The sequence below is a fragment of the Pygocentrus nattereri genome, chromosome 6, assembly GCF_015220715.1.
Source record: "Pygocentrus nattereri isolate fPygNat1 chromosome 6, fPygNat1.pri, whole genome shotgun sequence".
NCBI lineage: Eukaryota > Metazoa > Chordata > Actinopteri > Characiformes > Serrasalmidae > Pygocentrus > Pygocentrus nattereri.
The window spans coordinates 25291798-25312899 of NC_051216.1; the positions used below are offsets into that span (position 1 = coordinate 25291798).

The 21102-nt window shown below is 37.1% G+C and overlaps 2 protein-coding genes across 15 annotated transcripts; one reads left to right on the top strand and one right to left on the bottom strand.

Moving 5' to 3' along the window:
* Positions 1 to 446: 446 nt before the first annotated feature.
* LOC108435180 (basic leucine zipper and W2 domain-containing protein 1-A-like) lies at positions 447 to 5672 on the top strand. 2 transcript variants are annotated; one of them, XM_017710805.2, is made up of 12 exons: positions 447 to 590; positions 1399 to 1470; positions 1555 to 1731; positions 1861 to 1955; positions 2777 to 2842; positions 3237 to 3372; positions 4058 to 4167; positions 4334 to 4504; positions 4621 to 4767; positions 4952 to 5090; positions 5177 to 5299; positions 5410 to 5672. In XM_017710805.2, the coding sequence occupies exons 1-12, from the start codon at positions 494 to 496 to the stop codon at positions 5442 to 5444; spliced, it is 1368 nt and encodes a 455-aa protein (XP_017566294.1). In that variant the 5' UTR covers positions 447 to 493; the 3' UTR covers positions 5445 to 5672. The 2 variants fall into 2 exon arrangements, with proteins under 2 accessions (XP_017566294.1, XP_017566295.1); XM_017710806.2 differs by lacking the exon at positions 447 to 590 and adding an exon at positions 707 to 846.
* A 1091-nt stretch (positions 5673 to 6763) lies between these two features.
* LOC108435179 (ABC transporter F family member 4-like) lies at positions 6764 to 19451 on the bottom strand. Of its 13 annotated transcripts, none has more exons than XM_037539528.1 (15): positions 19072 to 19451; positions 18155 to 18445; positions 15786 to 16016; positions 15459 to 15584; positions 15281 to 15307; positions 15112 to 15144; positions 14799 to 14825; positions 14630 to 14662; positions 14318 to 14347; positions 14149 to 14181; positions 11964 to 12326; positions 11112 to 11237; positions 10065 to 10235; positions 9211 to 9273; positions 6764 to 9081 (listed from the first exon to the last, which is right to left on the bottom strand). In XM_037539528.1, the coding sequence occupies exons 1-15, from the start codon at positions 19121 to 19123 to the stop codon at positions 9047 to 9049; spliced, it is 1641 nt and encodes a 546-aa protein (XP_037395425.1). In that variant the 5' UTR covers positions 19124 to 19451; the 3' UTR covers positions 6764 to 9046. The 13 variants fall into 13 exon arrangements, with proteins under 13 accessions (XP_037395425.1, XP_037395422.1, XP_037395426.1 ...); XM_037539525.1 differs by having other exon boundaries at positions 14799 to 14828; XM_037539529.1 differs by having other exon boundaries at positions 14318 to 14344; positions 15281 to 15310.
* Positions 19452 to 21102: the final 1651 nt, after the last annotated feature.

The window sequence follows — 21102 nt, forward strand, 5'->3', positions numbered from 1 at the left end:
TCTCAGAGGTACCGGTACGCTGATATGAGAAAACTACAACGTGGCGTTTTAAACCATAACTATTGTTTCAATATTCGCTTTGACAGTGGGAATATTTGTCCCTGAAACGTCCAAAATGGCACTTAAGCATATTTTTAAATAATCAACTGAGTCAGAGTTACTGTAGGAACGGCGGATTTTATTGTACCTGCTCATTTGAGTCATCTAACGATGATTCAGCCCCCACACCGGGAAATTAAGCAATGGTTCGTCATTGACGTGAATTTGAGAACAAGTTGGAAAGCTGCCAACTGTAAAAGGGGGAAACAGACAAGAGTTTGTGCATTAAAAAAAAACAAAACTTGAGGCCACGTTCCCCCAAAACTTTAAGTACATTCTAGTTACGTTATATGGAGACAAGAGTTAAAGATTGAACAGAACTCCATCGCACTTTTGATTTACGTGTCATTTCGCAGTACTGTCTCCCCCACATGAATGAACGAATCCGCCCTTTATGAAAGGCGTCTCTTCACACTCAGGAACAGTTTGCTCTCACTTTCGACTCTTCCTTCGTCTGATCTTCAACTCTTTTGATCAAATAATTAAATTCGGTAAGTTTATAATAAGCTATTTTTGGCATTTAAACCAATGTTCAAGGCGAATAAGGGGGCCATTCACTGTAGGTTACCTCACAGTGTCAAGCTGTGCTGAACAACGCTAGTTAGCTGAGTGAGCATTAGCCGGAGTGTCGAACTGCAGAGGAGCTAACCGAGAACCCATGATAGCTGGAGTGACGTTATTTTATGCGTTTAAAACTGAAAGCAGGCCTATTTTATGTCAGAGACAGAGCTACACTACTTCTTATTGGTAGTAATCCTGTGTTTATAAACTCTTAGATACACTTACTTTAGTTTTTAGTTAGCTGCGTTAGCCTGATGCTAAACAGTAGCGTGTTGGCTTGGTGTTTTCGCTAGCCGGGTTAGCTGCGGCAAATGTTAGGCTGTTGTTCGCCTCGTCACATCGCGCCTAAGTTAGTAGATTATCTACCTAGTATTGTAAATCGGGTTTGACCTACAAGTGGTAGGCAAAAGACCCCCGACAACAGTATTTTAGTTAAGGGGATGATTATTAGGACTACCGGGGCGTGCTAAGCTAGCTTGCTAAGTGACTTGGTGTAACACGTTGGCTGGGTTTTGAGCAGCAACCCCTCCACGCTGTTAGTGGGATGATTCGCATTGATGCTCTAGCTGCTTAGATTTGATGTGTCTTGTGGATTTCTGGACATGCACATCTCCAAAACCTAAAGTAGTTAACTAGTGCTTGGAGACCCCGTGTACTCATCAAACGAAGTATTTTAACCAAGGGCTAATTTTCCCCTTTTTTCCAAGTTAATTGACAAGATACTGTCATTTGTTACAGGGTTTTTTATGAGTAATCAAAAGCAGCAGAAGCCGACGCTAACAGGCCAGCGTTTCAAAACTAGAAAAAGAGGTGAGTTTGGGGCAACTGAACACCAGTGACCATTATTGACATGATTGAATGCTGTTGTATTCACCTTAAACGGTTTTCTCTCAGATGAAAAAGAGAGGTTTGACCCTGCACAGTTTCAAGAAAGTATTGTACAAGGCTTGAATCAATCTGGAACTGATTTGGAGGCTGTAGCAAAGTTTCTTGACTCCTCTGGGGCCAAGCTTGACTACCGTCGCTATGCGGAAACCCTCTTTGACATCCTGGTGGCTGGTGGAATGCTGGGTGAGTCTTTTATTTTTTTTTATTCATTTATTTTTTTCCCCCTCTCAGCCGGTTACCTTTGTGTGGGGATTACTGGCTTTTAACCAAACCACTCCTTTTTTTTTTTTTTGTTTTGTTTAAACCAATCAGCTCCAGGTGGTACCTTGGCTGATGACGTGACTCGGACTGAGTTCTGTCTCTTCACTGCTCAAGAGGACCTTGAGACTATGCAAGCATATGCTCAGGTAATGCTTCATGTTTTGGAACCTGTTTAACCACAGAAGGGTTTAGATGATTATTTGGGGAGCTATTATAACTACATTAGTTTTTAATGTCCAGGATTATGGTTCAGTTACAAACATATTAATAATAAAGGCATTTAATTAACAGGCTTAATTTGTCTTATAGTAGTGGTCACAAAACCTCCTTCTGGTCCTGCAGCTAAAGCTCTCTTACCTTGCGCTAATGCATCAGATCCAGGCAATCAAAATATTATTTGCTATAAAAACTCATAAGCTGTTAATAATGGCAGAAACCACAATTGCTAGCAAAACGCGTGAAGCACTCGTTTGAAAATAAAGATGCTGAAGGAACCAAAATGCACTTCTCTAAAATGTATGCATTTCTTCTGATTGCATTTGGGTAAGATTTAAAGTATCTTAATCACTGCAAAGTGCTTCTGACACTAAATGTGTACTCTTGCTCAGATTTCTCTTCCCTGCACACATACATTGCTGTCCCATGACCTCAGATGCCTTTACATAGTTTGTATCAAATTCAAACCGATTTAATAAAAAAAGCTACTTCATGTCACTTGCAAGTCAGTGAGACAATGCATAGAGAAGAGCATTGCAACTTGAGGCCCCTCCCCCCTCCCCATTGATCTTCACCCATAGTGTATATATTCAGGATGCAGTTAGGGAATGCATTGTTTTCATGGTATGACTTGTCATAGGTTGTCGGACATCTTTTATGCTGTTTGTGCTTAAACCTTGAATCATTCTTGTATATGAATCATTCTGGACAGGTGTCTTTGTGTAACTTCAGTCCCCCCTTCTGCTTGTAGGTTTTTAACAAGTTAATCAGGCGATATAAGTACCTCGAGAAAGGCTTCGAAGAGGAGATTAAGAAGGTATTTTGACTGTTCACTTTTTAAAATTTCAGTATCTCAAATCACTCACACGCTACTATAATTCTTGTCAAATAATCTGCTTCCAGTTTCAATTACATTGGCTACCTACCTCACTATACATCAGTTTAAATTGCTCCTGCTTTCATGCAGGACTAGTTTCCTAGACAAGGATTAAACCTGGTCCTGGACTACACAGCATTTTGAGTGGATTTGTGATTTGAAAGTCTAGGATTAATCACTGTCTGGAAAACTGATATAAAGCCCTACATGGCCTAGCTTCTAGCTTTTTCTCTTTAGCTTTCTGCCACTGGACTTTAAGCTATTTGTAGATTCTTATAGACGCATGTATTGGCACCAAACTTGTTTTCAAACAACTGCTGTAATGTCTTTTCAGCTGCTGCTATTTTTAAAGGGGTTCACAGAGTCTGAGCGCAACAAGCTTGCCATGTTAACTGGCATCCTGTTGGCTAACGGGAACATATCAGCCTCAATTCTAAGCAGTCTCTTCAATGAGAACCTTGTTAAAGAAGGTAAACAGTTCCTTTATGCTTAATACTTGTGTGGAATGAGTTGAGCTTCTGCTTAATTTGAATGAACCTGCAGTCATGCAGCCCTTTGTGGATATTGGTGACCCCTGCTCAAGATGTCATCTAAGACAACTTCCACAGTGGAGAGCAGTAACCAGTTACTGCAAGAATTGTAGTTACTTGTGAGCAGGCAAATACTGGCATATGAAAATTGTGAATTGGGCTTCCCTCCATTTACCAGTTGCAAGTTTGTATGTATGACAAAGATTCGTTTCGTTGTATGTAGTTTGTTTGCAGTGTCTCCCTGAAAAATTATATGGGATGCAACCTGACTCACAAAACTGCCCCTGTTTGAGGTTTGGGGTGGCCATAGTAACACCTACTTCTTTGCTTCTTGTACTTTAAAGTGGAACCATTCTGACTCTTGGTGTCAATTTTACCAATGAGAAAGCAGTGTGCGTAGTCCTTTTTATCCAGGACTATTTTCCTGGTGGTGACATTAACTTTAAAGCATGAACCATCCCTTAAATGTGAACATTTGTTCAGTTAACTTTTTGTTTGTCAAAGTAATCAGTTCATGTGGTCAAGCTTAAAGGAGAAGAATTCTGTGCTCATGGTATCTGAACAAAATCTGTGGCAGGTGGTGCTGTGGTCTGCATTACAGGATATAATTTCTGCTGTCTCTTAGGTGTTTCTGCTGCCTTTGCTGTGAAACTGTTCAAATCCTGGATCAGTGAGAAGGACATCAGCTCAGTGGCTGTCAGTCTTCGCAAAGTTGGAATGGACAACAGGATGATGGTGAGTTCTGTAGACTTTTCTGTTGTGTGGCTGGCAGGAAAAAGTAGCTTTGTGTTCCTTGCTGATTCAGGATTTCTACCAAAGCTGAGCTCGTGTTTACATGTGTCTTAAGTCAACAATTCCTCATATTAGTGTTTGTATGGTTGTGTGTTGCTTTCCCTCCCAGGAACTGTTTCCAGCCAACAAGCGAAGCTGCGACCACTTCTCAAAGTACTTCACTGATGCAGGGCTTAAGGAACTTTCAGATTTTGCACGTAATCAGCAGTCTATAGGGGCTCGCAAGGAACTTCAAAAAGAACTCCAAGAGCAGATGTCTCGTGGAGAATCTTTTAAAGAGGTAGTCAGTTAACCTTTTTTTTGTAGTCTCCTCCATGACACTTTTTACCTTAAAATTAAATGTGCAATTTACTGTCTTTTTCTCAACTTCTTGATTATTTTTCAATCATTTTATAGATCATTGCCTATGTCAGGGAAGAGATGAAGAAATCTGACATCTCTGAGCAAACAATGATTGGAATTGTCTGGACCAGTGTGATGAGCTCAGTAGAATGGAACAAGAAGGAGGAGCTGGTCACTGAACAAGCCATTAAACACTTGAAGGTAAGGTTGGTGTTAAAGCTATTGGTAAAAGGGGTTTAGTACTGTCCTCTCCAACACATCCAAAGTGACAAGGGAATTCTAATTAAAATTGCCTTCACCCATTGGTAAATAGGTTTAAGAATGGCAATGGAGTTTTATGTATGTATATATTTATGTATTTATTTATTTATTTTTTAAAAAACAGCAATACAGTCCTCTTCTGAAGGCCTTCACCTCCCAGGGCTTATCAGAACTCACACTACTGCTAAAGATTCAGGAGTACTGCTATGACAACATCCACTTTATGAAGGCCTTCCAAAAGATTGTGGTGCTACTGTATAAAGGTACATTCTCTCTACAGCTCTTGTAAAAGGATATTGTGCATTTTAATGGAAACATCCCCTCATCATTTCCTAATGTTTTTCCTCAGCGGATGTTCTGAGTGAAGAGGCGGTTCTGAAGTGGTACAGTGAAGCACACCTTGCCAAAGGAAAGAGTGTTTTTCTTGAACAGATGAAGAAATTTGTGGAGTGGCTCAAAAATGCAGAGGAGGGTGAGTATAGATCACTGGTGACTATCTTTATGGTTAACGAATGTACTAGGCCAAAGAGAAAGTTGTTTCAAAACGTGTCAAATGACGACTGGAATTTTGATCTCTTCTAGAGTCCGAGTCGTCAGAGGAGGAAGAAGCTGATTGAGCACCTCAAATCTGGACCTGCCATTTTGAAATAAAAGTAGCAGCAACAGCTGCAGAATGTTTTACTACAAATATGCTTGTCTCCCTTACCCCTTCTTCCTATATTTTGAAACCATAAGATGTAGAGGTAATTTAAGGGCTGTAACATGTTTGTTTTAACCTGTTTTAATATATCCTAACTGGCTTTTTCTTATCCATCTTAAGCTTTGAAATAAATCATACTGTCTAATTCCTTGTTAAAATCCCTCCTTGTATTGGACCAGGCTTGATTTTTGTCTTGAAAATTGGCTATTATAGTTTATTTGCGTGTGAACCAGGAGTTCATTCCCTTATTGCCTTCATTTTGATGTATAAATGCTGTTGCTTTTGGGGAATGTCATGGGTTTACAATGGACCCCTGGAGTTTTCTTTTTCTAAAAATAAAGATTTTAAAACTGTAGAACTAAAATTTAACTGTTTTGATTAAATCTTTTGTAGTTGACTTTAAAGCAGCAATGCTGGTCAGTTGTAAGTGAATGTTCCCTGAACATCATGTTGCCAAAACCTTAAAGTTGGACAGATGTGCTATCTGCTTTTTGTGTACAGCATTATGATCAAGCCTTTCCACCTTTTATGAAAATCCTGTGAAATGGTTCACTGTAGATAAACTTCTGTACAGTGCTGGTGATGGGAACCAGGGCCCATGAGGTCCACAATAGATTTTTTTTTTTTTTTTTACAGCCATTTTATTTGCTATCCAAAACCAGAGTTTTACATTTACAATAGTGTTAATGGTAAAATAGGGACATCTTAAATTTTCTTAGGGTACTTTTGCCTTGGTGTCTTGCGTGTACCTTTTTGCTATGAATGGAATTATAGTTTATTGCAGAACTATCATGAAACAATCTCAGGAAACAGGAACTGTACAATTCAATGTAATAACTTTTGTCAGGGAGCTTGTAGAAGCATTAAATACTTAAAACATATGGTTCCTATCACCAATCTTTTTTTCTTTTCTAAAAGCACAGAATTTCACATATCACTTTGATGTTTACATCTTGAACATTTAACACTGAAATCAGTGGCACTGCCCTTTAAGCTTATTTGCAACCAAGGTGCATTACATGTTGCTGATTAACATTAGTAACTGTGCCAAGTAACAGCTATGTTTAAATACTATGGGCGTTCAATGAGTAAAATTCCTTGCTCTTAATAGCAAGCGTACAGTATAGTGCACATCTAAAAGCTTGATGTGCAAAAGGTATGACACTTGCACATTGCTTTATTACAATCACAGTTAAAATGTCCAGTGTTAGGTGTAGAAGAAAGCCCAAAACTGCATACATTTCTACTGTCAAGTTTATTGCATTTAATGAGCCAAGGGGTAACAAACATTTGCACAAGGTAAACCCGAAATGTCAACATAAGCAGATAGATAATGGGCATTCAATAGATTGACATTTAAATCTGTCAATGCAATATTAGATAATCTTCCATTGCACCACTGTAACAGTCAGTTTTTATACATAAAATAATTACAGCAACTTGCCACCGTTTTACAATGTGAGGTTTCAAATACCTTAGTAATTTGCTGCTTTTTCAAAGAATGAAAAAAAAAATCCTAAGGATCTCAATGAAATTCATTTTACAACACACTTGGGCAGAGACCCACTGAAGATCCTTACTGATCATTCTGATGGGCCTTTGGGTCTCATCTTTTTGTCCCCCTAGCCTTGCGCAGTGTATTCACATCATGCAAATCTGAACACACCAGAAAAATAAGACAAAACTAGATTTTTTAAAATTTAACAATTTAAACTCACATTCAACACACAAACATCTATACAATGAATTCTGGGAACTAACCAACCAAACAGTAACCTATATGACTCTAATAATCAAGTAATCAACAGACATATATAAACTAAAAAGTCTAGAATATAATAGAATATAAGAGATGGCTGAAAAAGATTAACAACAAATTAAAAAAATCACCACAAACCACTACCAACAATACTGTAGTGGCACCTTCACTGCTCCTCTACTGAGAGTGGATTGAAGCACCCCTGGTGTTTGGCTGGGCTGCCACTGGCATCACTTCCAGTTCATGTTCAGTACACTGTGCATAGTGTATGCGTATAAACAGCGTATGTGCATTTCAGATAAATATCTTTGGGTTCACCACTATAATATCACGCTGTGATTGTGTTAGTGAAGTGCAGCAGCGTGCAGCTGAGCAGTTAATCAAGCTAGGTTTTAGATGTATAACAAGCATTTCCATTTAGTGTTCTCTTTTCTACAACTCTTACACAGTTAGCAAAACAGCACTCTGTTTGGACCATCCATGAACTTTCTTGAATATGTAATGCATTCCGTGAACATAATTTCCAAAATTCTTATGTTCACTTGTCCTTCACTGTCAGCTTTGAGCAAATCAGAGTACATACAGCTATAATTTATTATTTATACAGCTAAAATTGCATACTTTTTACAGCATTTGGCAGACGCTCTTAGCCAGAGTGACGTACAATTTAAACTTTTTTTTTTACATAGGCGATGGTAGTGTTAGGAGTCTTGCCCAAGGACTCTTTTTGGTATAGTGCAGCATGCTTACCTAGGTTTACCTAGGGATTCAACCCCAGTCTCCAGCATAGAAGGCAGAGGTAACCCACTACCATACACCAACCACATACTTGCATCCAGTATTAAAAACACAACTCCACAAACTAACACGAATACCATACTAATATTATAAACTTATAATATTAAAACATACTTATATAATAAAACATACTATACATCGACAAGACAAAAATTATAAAGATTATGGAGCCAAACCGCTGACTGAATGCATGTAAACAGGTCTCAGCCAAAGGCCTACCTGCTGTTGGAGTTATTCTGGAGTTATTGTGTTCACAATGGATGGTCCATTATAGGCCCTGCACTGTAAATAGGTAAGAGAGGATAATAGGCGTGATATGGAGAACATGTGGCCAAATGACACAGACCAGGTAGACTAAGCACTACGTTTTTTTTTTCCATTGTCAGATTGTGCTAGATATCATTTTTATTCCTATACATTATTTACATCATCAACCAAAGAATAATAAGTTCATTACAAAACAAACAACAAAGAACAAATAATTCTTTACCATGTCACAGATTTATATACCACAATGGATCTACCATAATGCTGACAATGATAGTTTTTTATCTGATTGTGCTCTGACAAAAATCTATTTTGCTAAATGTACTACTGTTCTGATCTTTTGATGGAATGGGTTTATTTTAATATTTTTTTTTCAGCGTTTTGACAGCTGTATACCTAGCTTATTCCTTCTGCAGACAGGTGTGTAAAGAGTTTTGAAAAAGTGAACTGAAAAATGCTTGTTAGCAGCAAAAAAGCAACATTATTTGATTAGCTGACAAACAAAAAAGCGTTCACATATGGCTGTAGTTGTTTATTTATGGTTAGTAACGCCATGTACTTGCTGTGTGGTTGACAGTTACTGTGCTATAACGTTACTAACCCCTGGCCTGGGTCATGACTGATTTGAGAGGACAGGGTCATGAACCCAGCCATTCAGTGCTTGTATTTTCTTATTATGTAGATATTTGATCAATTTAGATGTTACCATTTTCCTGGTTAGTTTCCTTTGCTGAAAATAAAAGAAATTAAAAGTGATTAAAAAGATGATTAAAAAGTGATTAGAAAGTAAACTGATTAAAAATATATTAAAAATTATTCCAAATATTTTCTAATGAAAAAGGCACTAACTGCTACTCACAAAAAATCTCTCTTGGCTTCCATAGCCGACTCTCAATCTCCTTTACTGTGTTCCCAACTCTTCCTGTAAAAGAATTACATAATAAAAGAGTGCGGGGCGAATACAGTGATTTTTAATTTAATGTGTGTTTGTACCACAAAGGAGTATCTATGAAGAATATCATTGGTTTTCTCCTGCAAACTCTAAATTCCCAGCCTGTCTCATGTAAAAAAAAAAAAGCAACAGAGGACATTTATTTCATCTCTGTGCCACTATCATTTGGGATTTTTAAGTAAATATTGTGGAATATGAGTTTGGACAAGAGGTTTTATTGGATATCTAGATATTAAGTATTTGGGTGCTCATTTATGATTTTACATATTAAATATACCTTTTCAGCAATGTAATATCACAAACATTCAAACCATTCACCAAGTTAATAGAAAAGATGTAAGTAGCAAAAAAGCAAAACAAGTGCCATATTAGTACTAAATATGAATAGATAATACATAATAGAGTACAACATATAAAATCACATTGACAATTGAGAATTAATTTCAGACAGAAAGCCCTAATTATGTCACTTTTTAAAACCATAAAACATCTTTACTGTTACCTATTTCATTTGTAAAACTAATTTTAATGGCAGGTGGTTAGTGTTGCTAAATTTTGGTCATTATATCAAGAACACAGAAAGTCTCCTGATCAATCCATTTATCAAAATCCTTTACGGCATTAGCATAAATGAACATATCAAGTTGCAGAGGTTTTCCCATTGTTTTCATTTTAACTGGGAATATTGCGTAACCTGATTCTGATCACCTTTTTTCTTAACTATTGATTTTAAATATGACTTTCCTTTTGGAAATCTTTACCTTGATTGCTTTCTTTTTTCACTCTCTGGTCTTCATCAGGTATGCTGCTTGAAGCGTTTCCATTGTTTTCAGTGTGTGGATTCTCTGGACCATTGGCTGCAGCAAGCGGACTCTCCTCAGGGTTCTGTCCAGCACTTTCTTGCTTCTCCTCACTGTAACAACCTGCACCCACTGAAATGAAAATCATGGGAGCGAGCATATAATTCAAAATCTGTAGCACAGTTGTGGGCAGTGGATGGAACTTACTCTGCATTTGAAATAGATAAAATACCAATAATTTCTACCAGCATCTTTCAAATTATTCACTTAGAAAAATTACAATTAAAAATTGAATCCTCTTCAGAACCACAAGCCTGAAGCCACATAACCAACAAATGACACAATTGTTATTGTTATAAAGCCTGTTTTGAATTCATTTACGAGGATAGATGCAGTTCCATTTAATTTTGTTTCATAGTTCCTGAATTTTCAAGTGAGACAACCACCACTTTCTTAATTTCCATGTTCTTGCAATTGTCACATCTATCTACATGAAATGAAAAGAAGGCTAAAAAATAGTGCCATATTAATGATAAATCTGGGACAAAAATGGGCATATAATACAAATAAAATAAACATAAAAGCATGGCATATATAATCATACAGGCTACCGCAACTAATGGACTACTGTTTTCAGACTGAGAGTCTAAAAAATATTTAAATGAGAGTCTACAAATATGTGAGATGCGTCGAGAGCCTAAAATTATTAAGACATCTTTAGTGTTCCTTCAAGTAATTTCATCACCAGCCCCAAAACAAAAAACAAAAAAAAAAAAACACGTTCTTAATCAACTGCACTGACCAATCTGTTTCTGTCAACAGTAGTATCAATCAACTATGATGTGCATAGCTTTTCCTTTTATGTTCATTTAACTAAACTGCACAACCTGACTTTGCTTAAACTTCTGCTACTCCTTGTTCTTCAATACCTTATCTCTCTTTAACTGCATCACTCCTTTGTTTTCACGGTTGATGATTTTCCCACAGTAACTACTTTAAATCCTTTACCTCCATTTTCCACACACTGACCCATGCCCTCCGTGCTGCCTGAGAGATTGTCCTTGTTTTCAGACTGGGTCTCCTCCAGAACAGTGGGTTCAGCAGGCGGACTCATCTCACCATTAAAAAAAGAGCCTGGAGGTAAAAAAATAAGTAAAAATAAATACTAAGAAAATGAGCATATCATTCAAAACCTGTAGTACAGACATGGATGGTAGATAAAATTTCTGTTGCACATTTTTTTGGTTCTACCATGTACTCGCATTTGAAAAACATAAAATAGGAATTTTACCATTAATATTTAAAGCACCCATACAAGGAAACTCAGGACCTTTCAACACCTTTCAGCACTTCACTCAACATTAAAACCTAACAAGAATTAGGAGCGGAACACTGTATCACAACATGATGTCACAACGCACAACTGTGACATTATGCATTGTGGAGATGGGATAATGCATCATGGAGAATGGACATTCTTTTAATTATGCCACTTAAACAGAACCTCAAGCCTAAATGTTCCCAACAAATGACGTAACTGATAATGTTCATATGTTAGGAAAATTAATCGATCACGTTTTGAATTCACCTATAAGGACAAATGTTCTAAACTTTTTACAAAAGTCTACATATTGGAACAATATATACTGAGCATCCCTTGAAAGAAAATTCAGATTCTATAGCAGTTAATATTCTAGACTCTACTATTTTCTTTCTTGAATATAACTCTTTAATATGTATATAAGTACATAAGCCTCTTAAATGTGAAAAAAGGGAAGTGGGCAAAATACTTTTTGAAGGCACTGATAAAGTTATCTAATTTAGGGTTAAAGACAGTTTTTCACATCTTATGTCTCTTACTTGTATTTGGTCTTTCATCCATTGCAGGATCATATTGCTCCTTCTTCTCTTTGTCTTCTTCTGCAACTGACTGTTCTTCTGACTGTCCTTTTGCATCTTGTATTTGAGGCTCAGTGTCAGTTTTTAAAGTATTTTCTTGATTGCCTTCAGTTAAAACTTTATTCACAGGTATCTGCTCTTCCTCCTCTGATGGCTTGTTGCTCTCCTCACTTTCAGTTTTAAGGATGGTTTCCTGACTTTTCTTGTCTTCATTTTGTTGACTAGGTAACTTGTCTAGATGTGATTCTTGCCTCTCCAAGTGATTGTCTGTGCTTTTATCACTTTCATCTCTCTCTAGGGCTTGATCACTTTTCTCATTGATTTCTATTTCAAAAGAATAAAAAACATAATAATAACAATAACAACAACAATAATAATGATGATAATAATAATAATAATATGAAGAAGTGCAAGCTGCATACTAAACATATGCTTATATCTTATATAACCCCAATTCCAATTTTTTGGAAGTTGGGACATTGTGTAAAACATAAAAAAACAGAATACGATGATTTGCAAATCCTTTTCAACCTATTTTCAATTTAATACACTACAAAGACAAGATATTTAATGTTCAAACGGATAAACTTTATTGTTTTTTGCAAATATTCACTCATTTTGAATTTGATGTCTGCAACACATTCTAAAGAAGTTGGGACAGGGGCAACAAAAGACTGAGAAAGTTGAGGAATGTTCAAAAAACACCTGTTTGGAACATTCCACAGGTGAACAGGTTAATTGGAAACAGGTGAGTGTCATGATTGGGTATAAAGGGAGCATCCCTGAAAGGCTCAGTTGTTCACAAGCAAGGATGGGTGAGGTTCACCACTTTGTGAACAACTGCGTGAGCAAATAGTCCAACAGTTTAAGAACAATGTTTCTCAACGTGCAATTGCAAGGAATTTGGGGATTTCATCATCTACAGTCCATAATATCATCAAAAGATTCAGAGAATCTGGAGAAATCTCTGCAAGTAAGCGGCAAGGCAGAAAACCAACATTGAATGCCCGTAACCTTCGATCCCTCAGGCGGCACTGCATTAAAAACCGACATCTTTCTGTAACTGATATTACCACATGGGCTCAGGAACACTTCAGAAAACCATTGTCAGTGAACTCAGTTCGTCGCTCCATCTACAAGTGCAAGTTAAAACTCTGCCATGCAAAGAGAAAGCCAGATATCAACAACACCCAGAAACACCGCCGGCTTCTCTGGACCCGAGCTCATATGAGATGGACTGACGCAAAGTGGAAAAGTGTCCTGTGGTCTACATTTCAAATTGTTTTTGGAAATCATGGACGTTGTGTCCTCCGGGCCAAAGAGGAAAAGGACTGTCCGGATTGTTATCAGCGCAAAGTTCAAAAGCCAGCATCTCTGATGGTGTGGGGGTGTGTTAGTGCCCATGGCATGGGTAACTTGCACATCTGTGAAGGCACCATTAATGCTGAAAGGTACATTCAGGTTTTGGAGCAACATATGCTGCCATCCAAGCAACGTCTTTTTCAGGGACGTCCTGCTTATTTCAGCAAGACAATGCCAAGCCACATTCTGCACGTGTTACAACAGCGTGGCTTCGTAGTAAAAGAGTGCGGGTACTAGACTGGCCTGCCTGCAGTCCAGACCTGTCTCCCATTGAAAATGTGTGGTGCATTATGAAGCGCAAAATACGACAACGGAGACCCCGGAATGTTGACTGAAGTTGTACATCAAGCAAGAAAGAGAAAGAATTCCACCAACAAAGCTTCAACAATTAGTGTCCTCAGTTCCCAAACGCTTATTGAGTGCTGTTAAAAGCAAAGGTGATGTAACACAGTGGTAAACATGCCCCTGTCCCAACTTCTTTGGAGCGTGTTGCAGGCATCAAATTCAAAATGAGTGAATATTTGCCAAAAACAAAGTTTATCCGTTTGAACATTAAATATCTTGTCTTTGTAGTGTATTCAACTGAATATAGGTTGAAAAGGAGTTGCAAATCATCGTATTCTGGTTTTATTTATGTTTTACGAAACGTCCTAACTTCATTGGAATTGGGGTTGTAGAATGAGGGTAAAAAACATTCATTTGTAAAAATCCGAAAAATCACGTAACAATTTTAGTTAAGCATACTGAGACAATAGTATGATTCCAGAAAAATCAGCAAACTTACCTGGTGTCTCTTGCAAAAGTACACTTGCCTCATCTAACCAATAATGTGAGAAAGATACATTATCAGAGACATGAACCATTACAGGTAATCCCCTTAATGGCCAAAAGATAGATGATTCATTTAAAACATGAGATATTTATAGAAGATATTTATAATGACTGTTGCTCACCAGTATTGTTCGGATTCTTATCAAAACCTGCTTTTCGTTTGAAACAAAAAAATAAAAAATAAAGTTTATCCGTTTGAACATTAAATATCTTGTCTTTGTAGTGTATTCAACTGAATATAGGTTGAAAAGGAGTTGCAAATCATCGTATTCTGGTTTTATTTATGTTTTACGAAACGTCCTAACTTCATTGGAATTGGGGTTGTAGAATGAGGGTAAAAAACATTCATTTGTAAAAATCCGAAAAATCACGTAACAATTTTAGTTAAGCATACTGAGACAATAGTATGATTCCAGAAAAATCAGCAAACTTACCTGGTGTCTCTTGCAAAAGTACACTTGCCTCATCTAACCAATAATGTGAGAAAGATACATTATCAGAGACATGAACCATTACAGGTAATCCCCTTAATGGCCAAAAGATAGATGATTCATTTAAAACATGAGATATTTATAGAAGATATTTATAATGACTGTTGCTCACCAGTATTGTTCGGATTCTTATCAAAACCTGCTTTTCGTTTGAAACAAAAAAATAAAAAAATAAAGTTTATCCGTTTGAACATTAAATATCTTGTCTTTGTAGTGTATTCAACTGAATATAGGTTGAAAAGGAGTTGCAAATCATCGTATTCTGGTTTTATTTATGTTTTACGAAACGTCCTAACTTCATTGGAATTGGGGTTGTAGAATGAGGGTAAAAAACATTCATTTGTAAAAATCCGAAAAATCACGTAACAATTTTAGTTAAGCATACTGAGACAATAGTATGATTCCAGAAAAATCAGCAAACTTACCTGGTGTCTCTTGCAAAAGTACACTTGCCTCATCTAACCAATAATGTGAGAAAGATACATTATCAGAGACATGAACCATTACAGGTAATCCCCTTAATGGCCAAAAGATAGATGATTCATTTAAAACATGAGATATTTATAGAAGATATTTATAATGACTGTTGCTCACCAGTATTGTTCGGATTCTTATCAAAACCTGCTTTTCGTTTGAAACAAAAAAATAAACAAAACACAAATAAATAAGTAACATATAGTTACATAGGAATTGTAGAACTGTAAAAAACAAAATACTCTCTATAAATCATATTTCTATGTTGGTATATTATGTAATGTGGAAACTGTCTTACCTTCTTCTATGTTATTTCTCCCACAGTTCTTTTTTTTTCTATACAATACAACACCAGTAACAGCCCCACCAGCAATTAAAACAAAAACAGCAGCAAGAATGCCAGCAAGTAGTCCGTCAGATCCATCTACACAAAATAACAGTAATTGTAAATAACAAATTTGCTACATTCAATATGAATTAGCCATTCAATACATATTTATCATATTGCCAAAAACTGGAGAGATTGTGCGAAACAATTTTTTTGACCGATCAATGTAGAAGACTATGATTACACACTAAGGGGCTCAACAGTAAACTGTCATGTCTTTATGAAGGGAAACATTACCTGTGTTACAATCTGCGAGAGAGAACTCTCTGCTCGCCTTGTTCAAAGCATTTTGCGCGGTGCAGATGTAAATTGCTTGTTGTTTGGGGACGACGATTATCTCTTCAGTTTTTTTATCATCATTAGGGCCACTCCACTCAAGATTTGCCTGAACCGAAGAGTCCACTGTACACCGAAGTGTTGCTGTTGTACTGTTTGCATGACAGGTCACGTTAGGCACTGGCACTGCATCTGAAGATAGAACATGTCCTTTTTAGCCAATAATTAACGAAGGACCACATTTGAAAAATGTACATCATATGTACTAGATTAAAAACACTATCATGTATAAGATTGTTGTGCATGAAAAGTTACTGTTTCAGTTGCTCTATAAAATTCATATTTGATGATTTAATAAAGGCCTGAAGATTCATTCAGTTACATTGTGTTTCCTGTAATGACATGTAGATGCTATTCTAACAGAGGAAGAGAAAATCCAAGAATTAAGTACCAGAATACAAAGGTTTTGCAGCTCATAGCTCAACTTAAAGAGGCATTACAACCTAAAAGCAGTTTAATGTCATTTGTCATGTTGTATTCTGTACTGCAGCATCCTTCAGCCTCATCGTTTTGCCAGAATTCACTATTCTCATATTTTCATGTTTTTGTTCAATGCTGTTCTCTCACAACAATACCCAGCATGCATCATGCATATACCTCACACAATCATGCGATGTCAACCAGCTCTGACTGCTAGCTTAGCTAGTGATCTACGCATCTTATTTATATAGACCTTATATGTACATTTTATGTACATATATACATTGTTTTTTGGAAATCAGATGTCCTCTCCAACTGATCTTACCTGTGTGGTGCCCCAGGGGCCCATTCTTATTTTATTTTTACTTCCCCTTGGATATCAATTTGATATTTTTAAGCTGTATCTCTTTGCTAAACACAATGACTTGCATAGATTTGCCAATCTAACCTAAGTGTATTTTAGGATCATATTAGCCAAGTGCTTGCCTCTCTCCACTGGCTGCTAGTGGAATTTAGCATTGATTTTAAATTACCAGTCTTTAAGGTCCTCTAATCAATGGCTTTTATCTGTTCCAAGAAAATAACTGAAGCAAAGGGGGAACAGTACATTTGCCACTCATGCCCCAAAACTTTAGAACTATCTTCCCCTTGATTTTAGGCTCTGATTCCATGACTATTTTTAAGAAATGGCTTAAAACCCATTTTGTTCTTTAACTCCTACAATTTGTGATCACAGGTAACATGCTTAACTGTGTGTATTGCTGTGTTCATCATTTATATTTTTTTTATTGTTTTAATGTTTCAAGTAGACATTTTGTTTGTTTTTTCTTTTCAATTTTAATATTTCATTGAGAATCACTTGTAGCTTTGGCTTAGAAAGGAGCCAAATAAATTAAGTTTACTTACTTACATACTATAGTAAATACAACCAAGCTAGCACTAGTGCAAGTTTACCTTGAAAACTGAACAAAAATGTAAATAAAAGAGCTCTTCCATTTTTACTCAGCACAATTTTTTTTACCCTTTCAGCCAGAGAAAAGAAGCCAAGGAGGGGTCAGCATTTAGTGACCTTGCTAACTTTAGCCTTTAGGTTTTTGTCATCCTTATCTGACAAGTTAGTTCTGTCATTTGAGTAATTCACTCTCCATTGTAATATTGATTTAAAAACAGTTACTTTATATGACTGCAACAAAATATTCAGCTTCCAATCAGCAACATTATCGATCTGCTTTCCTTCTGCCAGCTACATAAAAAGGTTTTCAAAAGTTCCCAGACCTTCTAGAAACATCATCAGAAGGGGGTTTTCCTTCACTTTAAACTGGAATATCTCATTTTGTAGATCACTGCAGAACCACTGTAAGTGTGAGTAAGCAGCCCTAAAAGACCACAGAGTCACTGCTTTTTCACTTTTTTTAGTGCTAATAAGTTATTTTAATTTGTTTTCTCAAGATCTCTAGTTATTTAAACCATCACAACATAAATGTTGTTTTCTTTAGATCTGAAGATACGTATCTTATTATTATGACAAAATAATGTAATCATGACAAATGGTATTCGTTGTGTCATGATAATGACAAATATTACAAGATCTCGAGAAAACAAATGAAAATAACTTATTCTCGTGTAAAAATTTTGTTATTTTCACAGCAAAGCAGTGGTTACATTTTTCATTTTGGCTGGAGTATCCCTTTAGGTCTGCCTCTGATAATCTTTCCTGACATGAGAGCATTCCCACCCAAGCCAGCTCCAAATCACTGCAACTAATCAAAAGTGACTTAGTGTATTCAAGCATTTAATAACAGTCTGTGTGTTTGTCTCTCAGGTTCAAGTGTTTGTAGATCATAACTTACCCATCACTTTAATAACATGGTCAGAATACTGAAGCTTTCCATCCACCTGGATTTCAGACTGGTAATGACCACTGTCCTCTTTACGCAGCTGCTTAAGCGTGAAGTCTCCAGTTTTAGTATCAAGACCTGCTCGAGATTCAAATCTATACCACGTAACGTCACCACCTTCAAACTCAACCACTTTGTTCTTGCTGAACTTCCACAGAATGGTCTCAATCTTTCCTGATGCAGAAGACTTGAAAGTGTGATTTTTCCCAGTCTCAACAGCAACCTCAACACAAAATATAGGACCTAAAAAAGAAACAGATTCACAGTGAAGGGACAGAGCACATGACACAATATCACAGTACAACACCAGGAACAGACCAGGCAGGCTAATCCTACAGACTGTTCACAGGCCACTGCACTGCACACCCGATTGGCTTATTAGCCTTCAACTGGACACGAGAGTATGTCTTAGATATGGTCAAATTTCATACAAGCTAGTATAACCAACATCTTTCCTAGCACACTGAACGGGCTCTCAGCGTTGTCACATACTGCAAAACAGATCTTAGCAATACTGGTAAGCTACAGAGGTAAAGTACAGGTAAAACTGGACATTTAAACTGGACATTTATAAAACTGGACATTTCTGAAAATCATCAACGTGACATAAGTTGCGTTAAACATAAAACCAACATTAAAACTCGTGTCTCTGGACAGAAAATACTACACAATACGGTTTAAAGTGTATCACACAGCGAGGTTTTGTCGAGCCGTGCGCGCGAGCCTGTGCCCTCCTGACCCGCCCTGTAGCTCAGCTACTCCGCTTCACCTTCGAGCTCCACTGACCCGCTCACTGCAGCTACACGGCTCTGAACTCACTCACTGACACTCTCATTAACACTAAATCAAACACTGAGGATTTGACTTACCCACTCCGACAACAAGCAGAAACACTAAGAGCTCTCGGGCTGCCTCCGCCATTTTCTCCCTTTATCCTCTTTCACTTTCGGTTAAGAGAACTCGCAGCTACTGAGGAGAACTTCCTCTTTCAGTCTGAACGGGGAATGCCAGCCACAAAATGGCCCGCGACGGTGTTTTCACACCAACACGAACCAAATCAGCCTGGGTGGATTTGATGAAGTTAGTCGGTGATGATGACAGGTGGTGAGGGTCTGATATCGCAGGTTTAAAGGACTGAACTGACCGCACCCAAAGCGAAGCGGGTTTTCCCAGAGTTTCTTGTGAACACAACGATTTTTCCGTTTCTGTTAATTCCCCTCGTGCAGTTTTAATATTACGCCCAAGCGCACAGTGTCCAGTAGATGTCGCAGGGTAATAATACGTAACGTCAGCACACTTCAGTGAAGTTTCCCAGGTGTCCGCCTGACCAAGCAGACCAGGGGAGGACAGTCCAACCCACCCAACGCACAGGGATCTATTCACGATGTATAACACTGCCTTCAGGTCCTCCTCGAGAGTTTCTACGACTTCGGAGGTCATAAGTACGATTTGTTTAATGGGTTTGTTTGGAGATCAGATGGACACACTGGAAATGTTCTGTTCACTTTTGTTTTTATGTCGGTGTATTTTGCGCTACTGCAACAAAGAAAAAAGCAGAAGATGCTTTTATAGTTATTTGGATCACAAAACCTGTATTGTTATTGTGTGCGGATGGTTTTGTTAAGTTTGGCTGAAGATCTGAAATACAGTCAGTTTATCAGCGGCTGTCGTTACTTTTTTGTTGACGAACCAAAAAATGAAACTCGGGGCTCACGGACAAACCAGACTTCCTCACTAGTAAACACGTCATCGTGGGGGCGCTCTTGTGCGTCCATCTCCAGGATTCGACATTTCCCTCAGGACTTTAGAGCAACACGATTTTATTATAAAAGAGAAAAGTGAAACTCCTCCTACATCAGAGGAATGGGTCACGTGTTCACGTGTCAACTCGCTGATCATCTTACTCATTGTTCCCGTAGTCTAATCATATACACTCACCAGACAGTGCTTCAACAGTGACGAAGAAGCGGAATAAGTTCAAACTCAAATGTCCATTTTTATTTTTCTGCTAAATTTGAACACAACGCTATGTGTTAAAATTCACTGACTGGGCCAATAGAAATACCCCAAGTTCACTTTGAATAGAATCTCTTCACGTCAACTTACATTAAAAGTTACAATTTCGTTTTTGCCTCCCTTGTAATTTTGGACGGATATACACACACAAAATAATAATAATAATATATATATATATATATATATATATATATATATATATATATATATACACACATACACACACACTACAATATATATATATAAATAATACATCTATCTATATATATATACATATATATAAAAATAAAATACATATATGGTGTGTGTATACATATATACAACATGTATGTATATACAATATATATGTTGTATGTATGTATACACACACACCATATATGTATGTGTATTTTATATATATATATATATATATATAAATATATATATATATAGATGTATTACATACATACACACCTATCTACCTATCTATCTAGAACAGCAACAATTGTCAGTTCTTTTTTGCTTGTAAATTTAAATCTTTATTTAAAAGGTATCTGCTCTTTGTCCTTTGGCTGGTTGTTTTTCAGTTACCTTCAGTGATAGGGACATCTTTTCTTGTCCTCAATATGGTAATTAGGTGACTCTTCTAGTCTTCTTCCTTCTCCAAGTGCTGCTCCTCTATCTTTAATAATATTATGAGGAAAATACATGATCAGAATCCTAACACAAATCAGACCCATAAATCACCACAGGTCCCCTTAACAAGCTAAGAGAGATTCTAGAAGTGACTCAACACATGGCAAAAAATATTACTGTGTGTGTAAAACAAAGTTTGGTTTTAGTTGTGTTCACATTTACGGGACTTTAGCAGAGTTAACAGTTGTACCCTAGCCAGATGGTAGAGG